The 24,025-nt window shown below is 40.3% G+C and overlaps 1 protein-coding gene across 1 annotated transcript; it reads right to left on the reverse strand.

The window, feature by feature from the left end:
• Nucleotides 1-9,322: 9,322 nt before the first annotated feature.
• On the reverse strand, nt 9,323-17,690 carry RBP7 (retinol binding protein 7). The gene is made up of 4 exons (XM_030537634.1): nt 17,577-17,690; nt 12,570-12,748; nt 12,142-12,243; nt 9,323-9,463 (listed from the first exon to the last, which is right to left on the reverse strand). Exons 1-4 carry the CDS (start codon nt 17,647-17,649, stop codon nt 9,413-9,415), a joined length of 405 nt encoding a protein of 134 aa, XP_030393494.1. The 5' UTR covers nt 17,650-17,690; the 3' UTR covers nt 9,323-9,412.
• Nucleotides 17,691-24,025: the final 6,335 nt, after the last annotated feature.

Raw genomic sequence — 24,025 nt, forward strand, 5'->3', positions numbered from 1 at the left:
TTTTTATTTAACGGAGGGAGGGAATGGAGAGGGAGAGTTTCCCTTTGACTTTTGTTTAACTTGTGACAGAACAGTGTTACTGTCATTGTAACAGGAATTTTTTGCACGTGGTGAGGTACGTTCTCCAAACCACCGAAGTGCTTGTTCCCTGACTGTAAACATTCAGTAAATTCCAAAACCCAGGCAACATTTCACACCCTTCCCTATTTTGGGTGACCTGCTGTGTCAGTTGCCAAATACATATTTCCTGTGACAGTAACCACTGGTGTCATGTTAAATTTACCTTGGTCTGCAGCAGCTTTGCTGTGTTTGTGTGACTTTCCCTCCAGCTCTTGTGTTTATCAGAAAAATTCCCATTCCTTATGGGGTTCAATAAAACTATGCTACAACCTCACCAGACTAACACCGCTACCCCTCTGATACCTTTTAGGGATGTTTTCTTGAAGAAATGCAGTCAGACCTCTAGTTGTTTAACCTGATTTAACTTGTCAGTTTGTTCATATGCTGGTCTGTAAGGCTACCTCAATGTTAGCAACATTTTACATAATAGTATGTAGAGCATGTTGGAAAATAAGGGGCAATGGATTACCCATTTCTGCACAAATTTAACATTGCTGGTTGTACTTCTGATAGCTGTTTTTGAAGACATACAGTAAGAATTAACCCAAAGGACACTCCTAAAAATGTCAGGGAAAAAAGTTACGTGTTCTTCTTTGGTTTGCTTATATTAATATCACTTGAAGCAAACTGAGTGCAGTGAAGACGACTTTCTACAGTTCTGTGTGCCATGCTCAGCATTTCTTCCTTTCTGCACATCCTTATCCTAGGAAGGGTTTACAAAGCTTATGAACCCTAGCCCTCTGCACAGTGAAGTGTTAAATTACTGTCCCTTTGTTTTTAGATGGTCTTTTCATTGCAAGCTCTGATGGGTGGGGACCTTATCTTCACATATCCGTATGTGATTGGTGTATGTGGAAATCATACAGTGGTCAGATACGGCACTGGCTTAGAAGCTGTCTCTGTCTTGGGGCTGTTGTAAATATTTTGTGTCTGCTTTGCAATTATTTTTGTACGACTGCTGCAAAAAGAGAAAAATTTCATCACCATAAAGGCAGTCAGAAAATCTAAATGATCTACAGTACTGCAAAAGAGACTTTTATAATATTTTCACAATGGAGAAAAGGTAAATAGATTGTGTACTGCGACCTGTTCTGTTCAACATATTCATAAATGATCTGGAACAGAGGATGAAAAGTGAGGTGGGAAAATTTGCAGACTACAAAATTACTCAAAATAGTTAAATCCTAAGCTGACTGCAATGAGTTACAAAGGGATCTCACAAAACTAGGTAACAAAATGGCAGATGGAATTCAGTGCTGATAAGTGCAAAGTAATACACGTTGGAAAAAATAATCTCAACTATACATACAAAATGATGGTTTCTAAATTAGCTGTTACAACTCAAGAAAGAGATTGTGGATAGTTCTATGAAAATATTTGCTCAATGTCCAATGGCAGTAATGAAAAAGCTAAGAGAATGTTAGGAACGATTAGGAAAGGAATACATAAAACAGAAAATATCATTGTGCCATTATATAAACCCATAGTCCCCAACAGCTTGAATAGTGCTTGCAGTTCTGGTTGCCCCATCTTAAAAAAGTATATTAGAATCAGAAAAGGCACAGAGAGGGCAACAAAAATGATTAAGGGCATGGAACAAATTCAGTATGAGGAGAGATGAAAAAGATCGTGACTGTTCAGCTTACAAAAGAGATGTCTAAAGGGGGATATGATAGAGATCTATAAAATAATTAATTGTGTGGAGAAAGTGAGTAAATAAGTGTTATTTACCCCTTCACATAACACAAGAACAAGACTCACCCAATGATATCAGTAGGCAGCAGATTTAAAACAAACATAAGAAAGTACTTCTTCACACAATGCACTGTCAACCTGTGGAACTCATTTACAGGGGATGTTGTAAAGGCCAAAAATATAACTAGGTTCAAAAGAAAATTAGAGAAGTTCATGGAAGATAGGTCCATCAATGGTTGTTAGCCAAGATAGTCAGGGATGCAACCCCCTGCTCTGGGTGACCCTTCAATTGTCAGAAACATCTGGCACTGTCCTTTGTCAGAGACAGGATACTGGGCTAGATGGACCATTGGTCTGACCCAGTATGGTTGTTCTAATGTTCTTCTGTTCCCTTGGGATTTTTCTCCTGTCCTTGGCTCCTAGAGCTCAACAACTCACCTCTCCCATTGCAAAGAAAACAGTCAAGAACAGTGTAAACTAGTTCATAGTGTCCTAATTTATTTACAGTTTCTCTCTTTCCTAGTCTGTTTGAGAGTAAAACTGTTTCCTTTTTCTTTTCACATAGTGTCTCAAGCTGCTGAAATTTGTATCTAAAGGCTCTTTAGTCAGCTGGCATGTTGCTGAAAAAGTACAATCTGGTTAGGCAGTTCTGTTTTTGTTGCTAACCAATAATTTTCTATTGTCTAGGATTTGCACATGTGAGCTCTCCATCCTTTCATGAGTATCCCAGTTTGAGCTCCTGCACAGCAGCATATATCTAATTGTAACACTGGCTAAATAACATTTCTAAGTGAACCTGGAGTAATGGGAGCACCCCTAGCTGTCCTGGATGAGGTCTCTTTGGTATATTCAATAGTAACAGGTTCCCAACAATGGTGCTTCACCGCACAAGGCCTGATTCTGCCAATATGAACTATCTAATAGTAGTACTTTGTCACCTGGGAATCTTATGGGAGTGAGGAAGTCTGTGCACCAAAAATATTCTCAAGAATGCAATATCACAATCCTCTTACATAATAATTACTTTAAAGCTTACAGTCTGTGGGATTTATTATTAGTATTGTATTGCTTTAAAAATAAATCCTAATACAAACCAAAGCCTTTTGAGGAAGATGCAGCATGTTGCAAAGATGCCACCTAGTGGAGTAGGGAATCTAGGGTGACTTGCTACCTCTTGTTTGCCTTCATGTGAGTTGCTTACTGGATGTGACAGAGCTAGTTCATTGCTTTGAAGTTTAACCCACACTGAATTAGGGTAATGGTGACTTATTTTGACTTTGAATCGATGTCTTTTTTAAATCAGATTAAAGCAGTTGTAGCTCAGCAATAGGAAGATGTATCAGGTTTTGTCAGCTACATGGCAGGATTTTTATTATACTTGTTTTTCCACTTGGGAGATAGGTTTAGGCAGATCCTTTAGGGAAAACAAATGTATACTAAAGCTAATCACATCAGCCTAACTAAAATGGGAAGGAGATTTTGTCTCCTGTATCCAACACTATCAATAAAATCTCAGACTTCCTCCTATTCTATGCTGCATCAGTTGACTAATTTTGCTGTCTTTACCACATATTGAATAGTAGTGCTCTTTTCCTTGTTTTGATTGCCATTTGAAAAGTACCATCCTCAACAGGAAACAATTCCATGTAATTGTGTCTGTTTCAAACTACATCATACACACTGTAACAAACTTTTATTGTGTCTGTCACTGTAAAAAGGGAAGTCTTAAGGTCTTCAAGAAAAGTTTTGCCCACCACTCTTTGGCACACTCAAAGTGTAGATATTTGAAAAGGTGACCAAGAAAATGGTTTTGTACTATGTTTTCTCTCAGGGGTGTCAGATCCTAAATTTGCTGATTTTATATATAAACAATTTTTTTTTCTGTCTACCCTACTCAACTTAGAGTGATAGTTCTTTTCTGCTCATATGGCAGCATAAGTAATAACGCTACCAACTAAATTATGTCTTAAGTGATGCCTCTGCAACCCATTTTTCCTGGTCTGTCTGTAACCTAGAAAACAACTTAGCCCTCCACTTATGATTTAATTAACAATTCTGTTGATGCATAAGCCAGAACACAATAAAGCTTACTCTGCAGTAGACGTTCTGTCTCTGTGCTACTAAAAGAAATAGTCTTTTGTTACTAGAGGGAGCTAAGACACATGATGTGTCTGAAAACACATCAGGAGCAGATCTGTTGAGTAAGAAAATGACAAATACAGTTCTAGCCTGAAAACTATCACTTTCAATTACTTTGCAAGCTGAAAACAGTTCAGATGTTCGTTGGACCCCTCTTCACAATAGCCATCAGAATGGCTCACCTATTGTAAAAATCCATTTCCAGTACCACCATTTGGAGACTGGAGAAACTATATTGCAAATATAGAATTTAACTCCTTGGACTGTAGGCTGGTTTAGTCTAAAGCTCTTTGTTCAGAGTTCTTAGTCATGCTGATCAAATAATCAGCTTCCTTGTAGAAAGATTGGGGTCTTTGGATTGGTCTGGATTTAGACAGGATGTCTTAACTATTTGAGTCAAAAAAGTAATATAAGGAGACATTCAGTGCAATATATGCTGTTGCTTTGTCACTTGTAATTATGTACACCCACCATTAGCTAGTTATAAATATTTACTAGGGCTGTCAATTAAAACAAATGATGATTAATCATGCAATTAAACAATAATAGAATACCATGTATTTAGACATTTTTTGATGTTTTCTACATTTTAAAATATTGATTTTGAATACAATGCAGAATACAAAGTGTACAGTACTCGCTTTATATTTTTTATTACAAGTATTTGCACTGTAAAAAAAAACAAAAGAAATAGTATTTTTCAATTCACCTAATACAAGTACTGTAGTGCAATCTCTTTATCATGAAAGTTGAACTTACAAATGTAGAATTATGTACAAAAAAAAACTGCATTAAAAACTAAAGCAGTGTAAAATTTTAGAGCCTGCAAGTCCACTCTGTCCTACTTCTTGTTCAGCCAGTCTCTCAGACAAACAAGTTTGTTTACATTTTCAGGCAAAAACGCTGCCTGCTTCTTGTTTAAAACTTCACCTGAAAGTGAGAACAGGCATTCTCATGGCAATATTGTAGCTGGCATCACAAGATATTTATGTGCCAGATGTGCTAAAGATTCATATGCCCCTTCACAGATTCATAGACTCTAGGACTGGAAGGGACCTCGAGAGGTCATCGAGTCCAGTCCCCTGCCCTCATGGCAGGACCAAATATTGTCTAGACCATCCCTAATAGACATTTATCTAACCTACTCTTAAATATCTCCAGAGATGGAGATTCCACAACTTCCCTAGGCAATCTATTCCAGTGTTTAACTACCCTGACAGTTAGAAACTTTTTCCTAATGTCCAACCTAAATCTCCCTTGCTGCAGTTTAAGCCCATTGCTTCTTGTTCTATCATTGGAGGCTAAGGTGAACAAGTTTTCTCCCTCCTCCTGATGACACCCTTTTAGATACCTCAAAACTGCTATCATGTCCCCTCTCAGTCTTCTCTTTTCCAAACTAAACAAACCCAATTCCTTCAGCCTTCCTTCATAGGTCATGTTCTCAAGACCTTTAATCATTCTTGTTGCTCTTCTCTGGACCCTCTCCAATTTCTCCACATCTTTCTTGAAATGCGGTGCCCAGAACTGGACACAATACTCCAGTTGAGGCCTGACCAGCGCAAAGTAAAGCAGAAGAATGACTTCTCGTGTCTTGTTTACAACACATCTGTTAATGCATCCCAGAATCACATTTGCTATTTTTGCAACAGTATCACACTGTTGACTCATATTAAGCTTGTGGTCTACTATGACCCCTAGATCTCTTTCTGCCATACTCCTTCCTAGACAATCTCTTCCCATTCTGTATGTGTGAAACTGATTGTTCCTTCCTAAGTGGAGCACTTTGCATTTATCTTTACTGAACTTCATCCTGTTTACCTCAGACCATTTCTCCAATTTGTCCAGATCATTTTGAATTTTGACCCTGTCCTCCAAAGCAGTTGCAATCCCTCCCAGTTTGGTATCGTCCGCAAACTTAATAAGCGTACTTTCTATGCCAACATCTAAATCGTTGATGAAGATATTGAACAGAACCGGTCCCAAAACAGACCCCTGCGGAACCCTACTTGTTATACCTTTCCAGCAGGATTGGGAGCCATTAACAACTACTCTCTGAGTACGGTTATCCAGCCAATTATGCACCCACCTTATAGTAGCCCCATCTAAATTGTACTTTCCTAGTTTATAAGAATATCATGCGAGACCGTATCAAATGCCTTACTAAAGTCTAGGTATATCACATCCACCGCTTCTCCCTTATCCACAAGGCTCGTTATCCTATCAAAGAACTCTATCAGTTAAGTTTGACACGATTTGTTCTTTACAAATCCATGCTGGCTATTCCCTATCACCCTACCACTCTCCAAGTGTTTGCAGATGATTTCCTTAATTACCTGCTCCATTATCTTCATGCTTCAACCATCCTTCCATGGGACATGCATCCAGGCCAGTGGTTCCCAAACTGGAGTTCATGAAATGTTACAGGGGGTTCTTGGGGAAAAAATCCCTAATGGCAGACAGAGATGGCCTTAGGGACCCCAGTCCACATGGGGCAAGCAGCTCAGAGCACCTGGACTTCCAAGAGCTAAGCAGATCAAAGCAAGCATATCTATCACAGTGAGAAGATTTAAACTTCAAGACTCCTTATAAGAAATGGAAAGGGAGGTGGATTTTTTTTGCTATTTTTTAAATTAAATAGGCAGCTAGTCTTGTTTTTAAAATGATTATGAAGAACAAGTTTAAGCTTTGTTGTAATGTGCTTTGTTTTGCTGGGATTGCTCAAGACCTGAATGCTTGTGTAGGAAGAACTCTTTGAGTTGGCTTCTTAAATACCTTCATGCTGTTTCACATCTGATACTCCTTGATGAAACATAGGAGCCTTGTCTTATAACAGGCTTATTCAAAGTGATACAAGTTATGAAAGTGAGATCTTGGAAGAGTGTTGCCCTTGTCATAAAGTAATAAAAATACTGTAATGATAAATAATAATATAGTGTGTAATAAGCATGTCATAAAAACAAATGTTATATTTCCAAGATCACTGCTTTTATAATTTATACTCAGGTAAAGGAGAAAATCCCTGGAAATATTCATTTTTAGGAATGGTTCATAAGACTTGACATTTTAGTGAAAGAGGTTCACAAGTTGTTAGAGTATGGAAACCACTAGTCCCGGTTAATGATGGGTTCTGCTCAACAACAATCCAAAATAGTGCAGACCGATGCATGTTCATTTTCATTATCTGAGTCAGATGCCACCAGGAGAAGTTTGATTTTCTTCTCTGGTGGTTTGGGTTCCGTAATTTCTGCATTGCTCTTTTGAGACTTCTGAAAGCATGCTTCACACTTTGTCCCTGTCAGATTTTGGAAGGCTCTTTAGATTCCTAAATCTTGGATCCAGTGCTATAGCTATCTTTGGAAATCTCACATTAGTACCTTCTTTGCCTTTTGTCAAATCTGCAGTGATTGTGTTCTTAAAATTAACATTTGTTGGCTCGTCATCTGAAACTGCTATAACACAAAATATATGGAAGAATGTGGCTAAAACAGAGCAGGGAACATTGAACTCCTTGGGGGAGAATTGCTTACTTTAAAACAAAAAAAAAAAAGTGATGCATCATCAACATGAAAGCATGTCCTCTGGAATGCTGGCCAAAGCATAAAAGGGCATACAAATATTTAGTATATCTAGCATATAAATACCTTGCAATGCCAGCTACAAAAGTGCCACCATGCAAATACCTGTTCACTGTCGGTGACATTGTAAATAAGAAGAGGATAACATCTCCTATACATTTAAACAAATGTATTTCTTTTAGTGATTGGCTGTAAAAGAAGTAGGACTGAGTGAACTTGAAAGCTTTGAAGTTTTACATTTTTTGTTTGAGTGGAGTTGTGACAAAAAAAAATCTACATTTATAAGTTGCACTTTGACAATGAAGATTGTACTACAATACTTGTATGAGGTGAATTAAAAAATGCTATTTCTTTTGTTTAGTGCAAATGTTTAATAAAAAATATAAACTGATTTCAATTAACAGAATACATAATATATGAAAGAAAAACAAAATATTCAATATATTTTAATTGGTATTCTATTGTTTAACAGGATGATTAGTCTTTTTAATTGAGTTAACTGCAATTAATAGCCCAAATATTTACTTTTATCTTAGATCTTCTACATTAGTTAACTAGAACTAATACTCTTACAATACTTATTGCTAATTAAGTCTCCATGTAGTCTGGTTATAAAATCCATCCCATCATTGGGCAGCAGAATTTATGCTCTTGAAAATTATGTCTAACCTTAGCAGTTGTAAGGGCAACCCTTTAGGAACTGACTAATCTGTGCTGTATCTTCAACCTCAGTCTACCAGTCATCTCCCCAGGTGTGAAATGCTCCTACTAGTCTTCCTAATTGCCAAAACCTGCAGCTTTTCATTTTCAGATAAATGAATCTTTACAACGCAATTGTGTTTTCAGTATCAAAACATAAATATGGTAATTCTACTCCAATCTGATGTTCAAATCAGTCCAGTAAATTTTTAATATCAAAGTGTTGTGATCTTCCTTCTAAAAAGTTGCATTTAGGGATGCTGCAGAAACCCTGCAGTCCTTAGAGGTTAACTAAAGCTTGGATCTTTGGCACAGCCATTTGTTTCTAGTATTCAGATAAGATTTCAGAGTCCTGAATAGCTGTTACCACCACCTGCATCTAAGGCAATACCTCCTGCAGTAGGCTTATAGCTTAATAAGTTATTTAATGACATCACAATTGTTGAGTGTCAGAGGAGGAAAGTTAGTTCTTAAGCCTATTTTTAATAGGCAAAAGAGACACTAGAGTAAAGGAGCTTAAGTATTTAGCATCAAGGTTGTAGGAGGTCTGCAGAGTATCAGAGGGCTAACTGTAAAAGCAACAGAGAGTCCTGTGGCATCTTATAGACTAGCAGAAGTATTGGAGCATAAGCTTTTGTGGGTGAAAACCCACTGTGTCACCCAGTTTTGTTCCTTTCAGGACATTGTTACACTCCTCAAAAAGGAGGAAGTACTTCTACTGAAGTAACTGAAATGGTGGCCTCAACTACATGAACTGTTATCTGGACCCTCTGCACTGCTATAGGTGGTATAAGCCATGGTAATTTGACCTTCCCAGTATAACAACTGGTGATTTGATATTATCTTGACCTTTTGAATCCATAGGAGACTTCTAGGTGTCTGTGGGAATGCTGGCATAGTTCTGAGGGTTAGATGGGGCTTGAGTTACCGGACAGTCTCCCTTTCTTACACCCCCCAAATGACAGCAGTACAAGTCAGACAAGATAGTTCAAGTGTTTATTAAGAGCAGAACTGTGGACAGTTACATCTTCTCCTGATCAAGTACAAAAACAGACATGCCTGATCAAGAGATGCTTAGTATTGACCTACAGAAATCTAGAAACCCATGTACATAAAGAAACAGGTTCCATGAGGTCTGCTCTGTACTGATGTGCTTTTCAAGTGTCAGTCAAGGCTGGACTAAGTCAAGCTCTCTTGTAAACCTGTTTGCATACTTGGTCCTCACAGCGGAGCTCCTAACAAGGAGAGAGAACAAATGTTATGTTATTTTACTTGTGTAACAAGAGTCATCCTGACAGGTACTTATCAGGTTGAATTGGCTTAAAGCAACTCATGGTGAGCATCATGTAGAGCTTGTGCTGTTGCTGCCTCTCTGCAACTAGTACCCACACATGTTATGGTTCCACTGTGCTCTACAGTGGGTTATGGCATGCAGGATTCCAGAGCACACTGCAATTCAAAAGTGACCCCAGTGCAAAATGCAGCTATTCATGCTCATTGCTCATCATCCCCACTTCATTCTGCCCCTTCACATGGAAGCTGGAGGGGGGCCCCATGCCATTGCTTCCAGGAGCTGTGTGAAGCAGCCCTCTTGTCCCTGCTCCCCAGTGGGACCTTGAGGGCCAGATTAAAATGGCTGGCAGGCCAGATATGGCCTGCAGGCAGTAGTTTTCCCACGCCATACTAGGGCAAGGCCCCATGCATTTATGCTGCAGCTGCCTGGGACTCTAGGGCTGTTACCTACTACAAATATGACTAGAAACTGACTTTAAACAGAAGTGAAGAGTGACACTGTCTAGTCATTTTTTTTAAAGACAGCTGGGGTTAGCAATACTATGAATCAGCCTCATAAAAAATGATTAGCTTTAAAAATGTGCAAAAGATTTGGTGGTTTTATTTATATTCTGTTTTGAGCCTTTACAGTGCAATGGCACCACATTTTGAAGTTGTGGCTGTGGGGAAACAAGAGCTAGAAATTTAACTTCTTTAAGAATGAAGAATGAAGTTACAGCCACTTGACTCCAGGAGTCTGTGCTTTAAGGATAACAATAAGCATGAGATTTGGCAACACTGCCTTCTCTTTAGAGACTAGTCACTTTCCAGAAGGATCTTAAACACTGCAGTTCTTGAGTTATTCTCCTGTGAAAACTATTTAAAACCAAACACCAAGACAACTCCACATTTTAAGTTGAGGGGAAAAAAAACTGAGACTTGAGGTGTCAGGTCCACTGCACACAGGAAAGGAAAAGCACAAGTGCTCTGGACAGTTCTTCCTCTTAAAAGGAAGTTGGAGGGTCAAGTCTTCTAAACAAATCAAATAAAACTATTGCCATCAGTGTCTCCACTCTGATATTAACATCTCAGGTCAACAACTATACACTTCATACTTAAGTATCTGAGCCATTTTATCCAGAGTTAGACAACATTTACCCCTGCTAGGTGCCTTTGAAAACCTGGCTTTTAGTCTGTGTCTAGGGTGACCAGACAGCAAATCTGAAGTTGGGACAAGAATGGAGGTTAATAAGCACCTATATAAGAAAGCCCCAGAGATCAGGATGGACCCTATAAAAATTGGGGCATCTGGTCACTCTAGGGTGTTCCCCAGTGCCTTATCTGTACAATGGGAATAACAGCACCGCTTTACCTGACTATGGGGCTGTGATGTGAGGTATTCTAATACCATGGTGATGGGGACATGTAAGTACCACAGGTAGAGTGGAAATTTATCTACATCACTGCTATCCCTTCCCTGGGTTTTGGCCCACTCTTCCCACCTACCCCCACCTCTTTTCTGAATGTAAACTTGGCTCAGAGGGCTTGGCTCTATTTCTTATGAGTCCCCTGCATTCTCTTCAATGTGTGCCCCCCGCAAAGTTTTATAGGTTAATCTAATGCAGGGTGGCAAACCTGTGGCCTTTCAGAAGTTAATATGCTATTCCTTGTATAGGCACCAACTCTGAGGCTGGAGCTATAGGTGCCAACTTTTCAATGTGCTTGGGGTGCTCACTGTTCAACCCCTGGCTCTGCCACAGGCCATGCCCCCACTCCACCCCTTCGCACTCCCTCCCTGAGCTTACTGTGCCCTTGTTCCTTTCTGTGCCCCCCCCCCAGCCTCCTGCATGACACAAGACAGCTGATCAAGGGGGCAGGGAGGCACTGATTGGCAGGGCTGCTGGTGGGTGGGAGGCACTAAGATTGCAGGGAAGCTGATTGGGGCTACAGACTTATTTCTGTGACTCTTTGGCAATGTACAATGGTAAAATTCTGACACCTTCTCAGGAGAAGGTTGGCTGCCTTGTGCCAGACAATCCTCATCTTGCAGAGGTCACTTGGTCTTTTGAGGACTGGAGTGGGTGGAGAGGGCAGAATACTACCCTGAGAACTAATGGAGCAAGTGAAGAGGGTGGAAGTTAACATATATTTCTCTTCCAAGGCTTATATAACCTTCTTGCACTGCTTGAAGCCAGGAGTCTAGTAGCTCTTAATATTTAGTGTTATGTTCTAAGTAGTCTCTTGTCCCTGTTGCAATACCCAGAGAGAGACACTCAAACAATAGGGTGGATAGACAAGAGTACCAACTCTAGAAGAGGAAGTTCAGGAATGCCAAGCCCAGGTACAAGATTGAGACTGAAAAGAAGTCAGATATTTTGATACTGAAATGCTTCCAAGCCATTTTCATAAGTCTACTATAAGAGACATCTCTTCTCCTTGATAGTAGAGTCCTTGCCCTCTGTACCAGCCACATGTATGTAGATTCTCTTTCTTTCCTGGTAATGTTTATGTTAGTAAACCCTAGCAGCCACTGCACAGAGAATTGTATGGGAACATATCAGTTAACCCAAATCAAAGCAGCAGTATAGATCCCTCATGCAGAGCCATAAAGTTAATTCACAGTTGGAATCTAACTAAATACCAGATATAGCTGATCGCCTTCAATCCAATGAGTCCAGCCCCTGTTTTTCTTGTCACCAGTCTGGACACAAACAAGCTTGTCATTGTCCCAGGTAACCACACTCTGCATTTGAGAGAGACACACAGACACCACTTAACGTTAGTCTTAGACCACATTCTTGTAGCCCCTCTCCCTTACCAGGGTAAGTTGCTCCCCACAGTTAGTGCTTCTATATCATGCTCTGTAGGAAGTGGGCTACCTTAAATCTCACATTATGCCATTGAGTAAACAAGCAGTTCCTACCCCCACCTCAAAAAAATTGAGGGTTCCTTCAATAAGAGTTTGAAAACAACATTTAGGTCTCAAAACTAACGATTCATCTTTGGTCAGTTAAAGCAGTTTGGTGGATTTTTGCCTTGTGATTTGAGCAAGTACAGCTTTTTTTTTACCTTGCATTTTCTATGATCTAGGCCTTTATTGTCTTCCTCAAACTCGTCTCCAATTTTGAATTGGACAAAGTAACTTCTGAAAGTGCTGGTGGTTTGGATGGAGAATGAATCGCCTTCCTGTTCAATCACCTTCTGTGGCTTCAGCATTTTTGCTATCTTGCGAGTTGCAAAGTCAATACCTTAGGAGAGATTCAACATTATCAACTTTTTTGGTACTTGCCAGCCTACCAGACCCAGGCTACACTAATCAGCACTGCCCACAAGAGTGCTTCCTAGAGCCAATCCAGGTTTGGGTGCTGCTAGTGCAGCTCTATGTTGGAGGTACATGAAAGGCCCTTTCAACAATGTTTCTACCTAGTATTTTACTCTTTCACAAAGATGTACTACACTATGCAGTCTAACTCCCAAGCTAGGTTGCTGGGATTTTATTAGCCTGGTACAGGGGAGAGAGACAGAGATTCTCAACTAGATGGGTCACCTTGTTATACCAATTATATTAGACCAGTAAAAACCTGCAGGATCTTATTAAAGGGGACAAGGCAAAGATGCCACATTTATTATGATAACAATTTATGACTAACAACTAATATCTTAATTCTTACACACACACATTATGCCTAATACCTATACACAGACACCCACATTCATCAGGTGTTCTGCAGCTGCTGCATAGTTACCAGTCCGGAAGATAGCTGTTCATGGCTTGATTTTGCAGCTTGGGTTCGTAGCTTGTGGCAGCTAACTGGCCAGGAAAGCTGGGCACAAGGCTGAGTTGGATCTCTGTTGGGCAGGCACAGATGTTCTTCCATGTTGGCAGCAGAATGTTACCCAGAGTCTCATCTCACCCTTCTTTTTTTTTTAATAGGCTTTTAGTTTGGATTCAAAGTCTATAGGTCTTGCTGTGTCACGCTGCCTCTGGGTTTAGATTGATCACCCATCAATTGCAGGCGTTACTTTCAGCCTTGAACCTGGCTTTGAATTCCTTCTGTTGTCCTTTCCTTTTTAGGATGGATGCTTCTTACTTTGTTTAAGGCTGTTGTCTAGGTCTTCAGCCGTTGGTATTTGAACTTTATCTCATCAGGACAGGCTGGGGCTGGAGGTTGATTCCATCATTCATACATACCTCATTCACACATCTAAACTAATAAGATTACAGCAGGGTTTCCAAAAATGAAGGTTGGAGGAAGCTTTTACAAAATGGAGTGAGTGTTTTAAAATGGGGTTTGAATTACAATATGGAACAGAAGTTACAGTGTAGGCAAGTGTAGTGAATGGTGAACAGAAGTTACATAAATAAAGTGAACAATTGAAAACAATTTCATTTATCGGTTCTACAACCTTACACTATTGGTGAGTCAGAGTAGTGTGCCAGTGCTGGCACAGGTGTTGACTAAATTGACTTCTGGTTTAGTAGTACAACCCAATGGATGCTACTGCTGGGTTGGAAGCTAAGGTAAAGTCTGGCCTGTACTTAGTTATGCTAACCCAGCTAAAGTTGACATCAGATGAGATCTGCATGTGTAATAAAAAATAAATCAGAATTTGGTCCTATAGAGCTTCCTAACTGTGGAGTCGGAGCTCTCCATGTTATTGGTTATTCCTTTGTTACAAGGAACTGTTCACATCTCCCTGCCCAGAGTATGCAAGATGTACCCACTGTAGCTTGGACACCTATTATGTAGTGTTATTTGCTCCATTAAGGAGCTGTTTAGCCTCACCTGTTTGTCTTTTGGATGATTACCAGCATAATGTTTTCCCTCACACATGTAGGATTTATAATCAGTAGAAGGCAAGGGGCTGTCAAAAGCAGAGAGTTAAATGCTTATGGTTTTGGCAGCCAAACCAAGCCACTTAGCCATTTGGTTGAGTAGTTCAAAGAATAATCTTGCATTTTGAAGGTAAACTGTGTCTGTCCTTGCTCTTTAAAGAGAGGGCACTACTGCTACCCATGCTCCATAGGGAAAGAAACTTAAGGATTCTTAAGTAGTTTTAACTGTTCACATTACAGCACCATTACCAGGCTGATGGTTTAAACTCAAACCATTTCCAGGGACTGCCAATTCCCATGCAGCGGCTGCTGATCAGTAGTGAGTCTGCAAGACTAGACTCTTTTCATATGGTGCATGAGACCACTAGCCAGTGACTATTGCCACTGGCAAGGGCCTGTATCCCTGAGCTGTTAGTTCAGAACACTACATGCATTAGTGTTTAAGTTTACTGGCAATGGAGACATTCAGCTCAAGCTAACACTCCCAACAATGTTTCTTCTTCACGTGATCTTTTTAAGACAAACATTTGTTTCTGTACATGCCACATGGTCTGGGAGTCAAGACATGGCCTCCCAATTTCATGCTCAGAATACAAACTCTTTAGAGAAGGAGAGCCACAATAAGTCTTCCATTTCTACCAACTGTAGACAGTTCAAGTATTAGTTCTCTGCTCACTAGGAACAATGCAGTTGGCATGGTTCACATGAAGCTCAGATAGCTTCACATATCTGACCTGCTGCTTTGGTTATATTCAAGCATGCCAGGCTGAAGACATGGTCTGTCACCACATCCAAGATAAAAAATCCACACAAACCCAGTAAGTCAATTAGATGGTCATGTTTATACATACCACCACTTTTCAATGAGTGGTCCTTAAGTAGAAGGGTTAACTCTGCACTACTATTATATATTGCTGATCATGATGCTGCAGCATTTGACCATGTAACCTTAGATATCAGAAGCAATGTAGAAAAACTACAATACTTTTATACATCTTATGGTTAAAAGTTGAAAAACTAGTGTTAGTATCCAGGCTTTTCTCAGCAGCATCAGTCAAGTTATTTTTTGAAAGCTATGTCCCGTCATCCACCCTAGCCCTTGTTCCATGCTTGGGTAAAATTTCAGTTTCTAATTCTGTTGCTTAATTTTTTCGCAGTGTCATCCTCCCAGCAATCAGTTGACCTAGTTTTCTTCCCATGTCCTTGTAACCCATACTACAAACACTAGAAAGAGCAAACTAGAATAAAAAAAGGAGGGAAAAAAATCTGTTTGCAATAAAGGCAGAGAATCCCAGTAAGATTACTCTGCTGCAACAACTTCCTGGAGCCATTTATTGCAAGGGTGATTTCAACTCACTTCAGCACAACTTGGCTTTAATAAGTCTTTTGGGAGCAGCCATTATATTTAACTCAGCTGCTCCTCAGTATTCCCTCTTCAGAGAGAGAAGAACTCCCATTCATCAAGGGGATTCATGCAAGTGTCTACTCCCCTATTTAGGCAGGGTGAACATTAATGGGCAGGTTTTAGAGTGGTACCCATGTTCATCTGTATCAGCAAAACAAGGAGTCCTTGTGGCACCTTAGAGATTAACAGATTTATTTGAGCATAAACTTGTGTGGGCTACAACCCACTTCATCAGATGCAGGGAGCGGAAAAAACATCTTTTAATGCATTTATACCTGCTCCTGTGAGTGGTCGTACCAAGTGTGAGATCAGTCTAACAAGACAATTTCATTAACAGCAGGATACCAACAAAGGAAAAATAACTTGAAGTGGTAATGAGAGTGGCCCATTTCAGACAGTTGACAGGAAGGTAGGAGTAACAGTAGGGGAAAAATTAGGTTTAGGTTTTGTAATGATCGAACCACTCCCAGTCTTTATTCAGGCCTAATCTGATGGTGTCCAGTTTGCAAATAGTTTATCTATTGGCAGTTTTCCTATGGGATAAGAAATAGGATGTTAAGACCAACACCAAGCAATATATTTAAGTTGCATGCATAACTGTTGGAAAGAGTCAGGGCCATTCACCACACTTCTGACATCTTAGGCATTTACAAAAAAACAAGTTTCCCAGATTTGTTACAGGTTCTAAAGGGATAGCCTACATTTGCTGTTACATTACAAGAGTATTATGGCACTGAGACCCTTTCTAGTTCCTCTCCCACATTCTCCTTGTTATTGCATATAATTGGTCTGTCCCCATTATTATCAGCAGTTCAGATGTTAAGTTTCAGCAGTTAAAAAGGGTGAGAACATCTTTTCTAGGTTCTTTCTGAGGCCCTCCCCCAACATGCTGTAAAAACTCCATGGCCCACGTGCACCACAACTGCTTTTTTGTATATAAAGACAAGACCATTGTTAGGGGGTAGCAAGCCAGGCAATTGCCTGGGGCCCCCATACCACAGGGGCCCCTACAAAGCTACATTGCTCAGGCTTCAGTTTCAACCCTGGGTGGTGGGGCTCAGGAACTGGGGCTTCAGCTTCCTGCCTTGGGCCCCAGAGAGTCTAATGCTGGCCCTGCTTGAGACCCCTGAAACCTGCTCACATCTCCCACCCCCACCAGTTGAGAATCACTGACCTAAAGCATGCCAGAGAAAGGACCACTAAAGAGGATATGGTCATCATTCTATTTAGGGTCACCACAGTTAAAAAGTGATTTTGCAGCAGTGGTCTGCTAGACCCAGCTCTTGCTGTATTAGAGGACTGGCATTTAAACAGATATTTAGCAACAAGGAAGGTCAAGGACATTGTCACTGACAAGGAAAGTGAGTATCTTGTAGCTTCCTTGTAGCCCTAGTAAGGATGTAGAAGATCTTATTGTGGGGGGGCACTTCTAAAAAAATAATCTTATTCTTGCAAATAACTAACATGCATATTAAAAAAAAGAGAGAATAAAGAAATCCCTCCCTCCCCTGAAGTAAAGCAACACTGCTAAGTCCCCATGAGAAAGACACCAACCAAGGACTGATATCAAGTTTCACTACAGGGAGCAAAAACTCCTGAAACAACAGCATACTATTTATTAGTTACAATGTATCCCACACCATACACTGATCAGGCAGACCAGTGAGGGACTAGCCCCTTTTTTTGGCCTATGGTGAGTAAAGAAAGGGGGAAATTAGGTCTTCCTACAAGGAGACAATAATTGCCTCCTCTCCCCACACAGAGAAGGAAAACTTCAGCTAGATTTTAGCAGAGTTCAACCCCCTGTGCATAGAATTCTATCATTTTCACCTACCCAACGCCAGCATGTAACCTTCAAAATTGTCACTGCTCACAAGGTTCCAGGTGCCACTGAAGTCCACAGGCATGGCTAGGCTGCTACAGCAAAAACCCCAAGGGGAAGTGCACACTGACTACACGGAAAGGACAAAGAGAGTAGCTCCCACTTAGGCCCTATATGAGGGGAATTGTGGGAGGGGTTACAGCTGGCAGCCTTGTTCGTGGGGATATGCCACTGGCCAAACAAGAAGTGGAAGAGGGGGTGGAAGTACAATTAGCTTCAGCTGGGATTGGAGGGGAAAGTTCACACTGTCTGAAATCTTTGTGTGGAGCAAATGTTACCGGCCCATGAGTCACAGTGGAGAAACCAGTGAATAGTTTAACCTCTTCATGGTCACTCCCTGCCCCCATCAGTTTAAGAGGGGAATCAGGGACAGATTTTGTAGTTAGTAAGTGAGGGACAGTGCAGGTGCGTCAGATCCAGGCTCCTAGGTTGGAAACCTACATGAGTCTGGAGAAAGTTAATCTCCTTATTATGAATATGATATGCTAATAGAGGTACAAAGGACTGATCCTTATGCTGTGCATGACCTTATATCAGGGGGAGGAAGGTGACCTCCTTGCCACAGTATTAGAAACTACAGTGCACATTCCTTTTGTTTCTGAATTATGCCAAAATAATTACATTAACGCCTTTCCTCAATGTCTGGATGGGAAATAGAAGGCAGTATAGTGTAGTGGTTAGAGAAAAAAAAAAAAGACATCTGATTCTGATTCTTGGCTCTACAGTGAATGACCTTGATCATGTAACCTCTGTGTTTCTAAGTTTCCTCTTCTGTGTTCTCAGACCTTTTTATGCTGTGAATTATGACCAAGACAAGCTGGAATCCAGCTGTGTTGCCAATGTGCACAGTGATTGCAGTAGCTTTGGTCACCACTTTTCTTGCTCAAATCCTTTCTCTGTTCTCAGTCTGGGAACACTGTCAGATGGGTAGTGGGTCTAGTAGTCAGAGCAAGAAAATGGAAGTTGAGAGACCTAGATTTAATTCACAACTCTGTCACTGAATTTCTTTGTAACTGTGCTTCAGTTTCCCATATGGGAAATGTGAATAGTAATGTCCCTATTTGAAAAACACTTTAAAACCCTCAGAAATAATAATTAATATTACAAGTATAAAGTGCTGTCTTGTATATAGATAGAAGACATGACCTGCAAGTTCTTTAATACATACAAAGCCTGATCAAGTAAAGGGAATGCACAAGGTAACATGGATATGTTGAATAATTCATCCCTGTGATGCTACATCAAATGCCACATATGGAGGTATAGAACATAAGGATTAGAGCAGAGGGTGATTTCAGTAGAGAATTTCCTGTCTTCAAGTGGAGGAAGAGGGATAGAGTGCAAGGAATCCTTTCTCCTTAGATGGTGGGACTTTACCTTTTTCAGTAACTAAAGTAATCAGTATTCTGCTAAGCAAGTGCTTCTGCATGGAAAGGGGAATGTGAGTCCAGGCATGTAGTAATTGACTGACCTTGGGAGAATGAAGATGATGGAAGCCCTTACCCCTTTTACATATGGAAATGAGGTGATTCTAATATTTGGCTTCCTTTATTTTTCTGTTGTGAAGTGACCTTTCTCCATTGTGTATATAAATAAAAGCCAGGAGGCAGTATGGTCTAGAACAGTGTTTCTTTTCAGGTTATCAACTTCTTATTCAAAGCAAAAAAATGTTCATGACCACCTTACATTTACTATGAGTATAAAACATGAATTATAACAATAAGCCTATACTATTTGTGTGTGTTTTGATACGTTTGACCTTGAAGTATAGGACTGTATAGGGAGCAAGATTTTCTTTACTTTAGATTGACATTTTTATTACAACATCTTGCAACTCCTCCTACTTCCCCCTGAGGGTCGCAGCCTATTGGTTGAGAAACTCTAGTCTAGTAATCACTAGTGGATTAAGAATAAGGCTAGGAGCTCCAGAGTTCACCAAAGATATGTGTATGGGAAAGTGTCACGGAGTCACCAGGCCATGCTCTGGAACTGCTCTCCACCAAGCCAGTCAGGACTTTGGGGAGCCTCCTCTCCCTTGGAGCAGACTTGTTCAGGGCAAGAAGCTCACACGTCTTCACCTCCTGGGTCTCTCCTTGGAGCATTCAGCATCCTCTGCCCCTCCGTGCGCTTCCCACAGCGAGCCCGCCCCAGCGGGGTCCTGGGGAAGCCACAGGGTCCTGCACCCCCACTTTGCAGTCAGACGTGACTCTCAGCCAGCCAGTAAAACAGAGGTTTATTCGATGACAGGAACAGGGTCTAAAACAGAGATTGCAGGTACCGTGAGCCAGACCCCTCAGCCGGGTCCATTCTGAGGGGCACTGAGCCAGACCCTCACATCTGCACTTCACTCCTCATCCCCAGACTCCAAAACCCCCTCCAGCCCCTCCTCTCTGCTCAGCCCCTTTCCCGGGCCAGGAGGTCACCTGACCTCTTTGTCTCCAACACCTTCAGCTGGCACCTTTGCAGAGAAGGGGCCCAGACCATCAGTTGCTAGGAGACAGAGTGCCAGGCATTTAGGTGCACTGGCCCTTTGCTCTGTAGCAATCAGACACCCTTATTCCACCACCTAGATACTTAAGAACTGCACAGGGGACACTGAGGCACCACCACAGCATTCAGAGAAAACATTAAGAACATTCCCAGTTCGCCACAGAAAGATAATTTTACTGTTGTGCCTCAGTTTCCTCATCTGTAAAATGAGGATAACAATATTTTCCCTATTTCTGAGATGTGTTCTGAGGATTACTTTAATCACAGGTGTGAGGTATTCAGATGCTATAGCGGTGAGCACCACAGAGGAACCTATAAATATCTGAAAGAAGAAAAATTATGTGACTTTTAAACTTTAACCCAGACTGTGCTGCTGCTGTAGCAAAAAAGAATGGTGAAATTGACATTTATATTAGTCAGAATCTTGAATGAGGCAACAGTCTCAACTACTATATTTATTTAGCTGCTGCTGAATTGAGAGCCAGGATTTCACAAACCTGGTTTCAAAACTCTGACCACATTTCTGGAGCTAACAATTGTGCCTACTTGACCCATGTGACCATGGAAGTAGAATACTGGGATACCAAGGCATTCTTCCTCTTCTGAAAATGGTATTTTTCTCTAGCATATAGTGTAACAGGGAATTACCCAGACAAACAATTTGTAGTTTATAAAATAGCATTTCCCCCCAGTCAAAGAGTTAAAATCTACATATAAGTTATTAAGTGGTCAATGTAGGAACCGAAAAGGGCTCTGTTCTTGCTTCTTAGAAAGATAAATGCTGCATAGATGGATCATGGGTTATTTTGGCGTAATCCTTCCAGGCATCTCTCCCACAATAAGGAGGGTTCAGCTGGGTCACTGCTTGGAAGGGCATAAGGCCCAGATCCTCACTGGTATTTAGTCTCCTAACCTCTATGGAAATCAATGGAAGTTAGGAGCCTATATACTTTCAAGGATCTGGGCTTAAAATATGATGGTGATGGGTGCTGCATAAGAACATAGATAGGAAACTTCCAGAGAAAACTGACATAGTGTAGAAAGTTATGCTAATAGTTCAGTAGGTGGACCTCTTCCCTTTAAATCAGTACCAAACTATAAGCCTAGGTGTAGAGGCTATACTGCTTGAATTGCCAGCTTTAAGATGAGACATAAAAAAGTATCCTTTACAATTGAGCTCATTATGGATCCCATGGAGATTTTTGTAAGCATAGCCCAGAGTGCTGGCCAAATTCCAGTAGGAGTCATTTAATTCTGCCCCATAAATTCCCCTCTAGTTTCAAAGTTCTATACTGTTGCATAGTGTTGCTGTGCACAGCTAGGCAGCTGTTAACATTCCACCATGGAGAAAGCAGCATTTCAGTATTAGATAAAGTGATTCCAAGCAGACATATTGTTTGTAAAATATTTTAAGCTTCTTCTGAATGGATGAAATGTGTAGTATAAACATAATATTCTCATAATACAGTACAGCTGAGAACAATGAATAATTCATCTGACAAATGTAGCCTTTTTATCCCTCTTGCAGTACATCTGTGAACAGAATATAATTCCTGTAAATGTATTTGTTGTTTGAATTTATTCAGTGAACTGGATTATTTGTGTGAATACTAGATTTTCAATATTTTTGGGGTCTTTTAGGGCTGGTCAGCATTTGAAAATTTTATTGATATAACTTTTTAGGTCAGAGTGTGATATTTGTATTAAAATTGTTATACTTGTATAACTCCATGTGGACACAGAGTTATGTATAAAAGTGACTTATACTGGAGGAGTAGTTATTGCCCTGCCTATACAGGAATAGCAATATAGCTCTCAATTTGGCAACTTCTCGGAAAGATGACATCTTTAATAGTTCAACACAACAGTGTCACATTTTGTCTGATATCATGTTTTAATGTGGGATCATTTTGCCCAGAGGCAAGAATGCAACCCACTGACCCATACTCACTAGCTACATCTCTGTTGTTGTGGGGAAGGTAGCTATTCCAAAATGCCCTAATAGCTAGAAAATTAATGATAAACATGCCGCATCTAGTCTCATTGAAGTCAACAGGAGTTTTGCCATTGATTTTATTGGGACCAAGATTGGGTAATCAAAGTAGAAATTGATGCTGTGTTGGTTTGTGGGTTCTAGTGGTACAATAGAAAGGAATGATCAGTTTTCACAATAGAACTATGACTCCAGTCCAGCAAGCTGCTCTGCATAGGCAGACTGTTTCACCCATGCAGAATCCCATTGCTATAGGTGATACCCTGTGGAAAAGCTTCTAAGATTTAGGCTACTAGACGTTGATTAATTTTATCAATGCTAAACAAATTAATACACTTGCTTATCATCAACATTTTTATTGAAACACCTATTACACATAACTGCATCAAAGACCAGCAAAATATAACATGTGTAGACCAAGCCACTACAGAGCATTCTGTTTAGTGCACAATGCTTCTCTTGAATTATATAAATAAATTATCACAAAACACATTGGCATCATGATTTACAAAGTAAATCTCAGACTTAAAGTGCAATTTTACTCTGAAAGGTAACTATAAACAGCACTCTCTCACAGAAAATATCTGTTCTGCTTGTGTATTCCGGGTCACATCAGATGACTTTAATGACTAAACTACATCTTTATTGCTTTTTATTCCCGTCAGCCCTGCAGAACCAACATAGCTGAGAGAGAGAGAGAGGTGAATTCTGTTCTTTCCTGGGCATTATCAGTAGAATTGTTTACTAAAATTCCAATCTGTTAGCCCAGTTAAGGCAGTGGGACTGCCCAAATGTCACTGATTTGTCCTACAGTATCTTTATTACCTATGATGATGCGTGAGCTACAAAGAACCTAGCTTGACTATCAAAGTCCAAGGTGAGTTTGCATAGTTGCCAGTGAGAAACAAACATTTTTAATTATAAACAGATCACATTTGATCTCGAAATCATTGAGAAAAAATAAACATGGAACTTCTTAGTGCCAATTTCAGTCACGTTTCAGAGTCAGAAGTGCACTTTAAGGTAATGTGCTGACTTTATCACAAAGATTTTTTTTAAATACAGTATACATGCTCTGAAGAAACCAATGGTTGCAAACTGGAACTAGCAGCAGCACACAGAGGCTCTAAAGCATACATTAATTCCAGCGTTTTTGTGTACATGTGGAGATGCCATGCATTGCTCACCTTGTCCAGAGCACTGAGAATCTCAGGTTCTGATAGCACATCTGATCTGGTCAGTATGACAGACCACTGTTGTGGAGGATGCAGTTCAACAGTTCTCATACTATCTGAATAATAGCTCCTCAAGCCCTGTAACTTTTGATAAGGCACTTAATTCACACACAAAATGGAGAGAGAGGAATGTAGAAATAATCAGCATGACATTTATAGGGTTGTTCTAACTTACACACCCAATTTGCTATGCTCACTTCAGAACCAGACTTCTAGGAAAGAAAAATTACATGTGTAGATTACATTGGAGCCCTAGTATCTCCTTACCCTTCCTCCCCTCCAGTTATAGAAATTCTGGCTCAGAAATCAAAGGTCTCACAAATCTTATTCCTCATTCCAAAGAAAGGGCCCAACTGAATAATGTGCACAAAGACACTGTTCTTAACCTTTAGCCATTAAACCAGTAGCTGGGCCCAGTTTCTGAATCTGGGCTGTCCTTTCATGAAGAATAGGGTTAATCTTAGACTAAGGCAATTATTATATAATTTCCTGCTCCTGATTAGCATCAAATATTTTTCAAAGCCCTAGACCCCTGGCAGGGAAACACAGAAATAAAGTTATTCACTGCATTTATATATAAACCCAACCCAGCCTCATCCTGCTCTTCATTTAAACCATTCAGCTGTGACTATGCTGCTGGTGCTGAAATGTAAAATTATTCTAGCATGTGATTTGCAGTCTTT

The sequence above is a fragment of the Gopherus evgoodei genome, chromosome 18, assembly GCF_007399415.2.
Source record: "Gopherus evgoodei ecotype Sinaloan lineage chromosome 18, rGopEvg1_v1.p, whole genome shotgun sequence".
NCBI classification, from domain to species: Eukaryota; Metazoa; Chordata; order Testudines; family Testudinidae; genus Gopherus; species Gopherus evgoodei.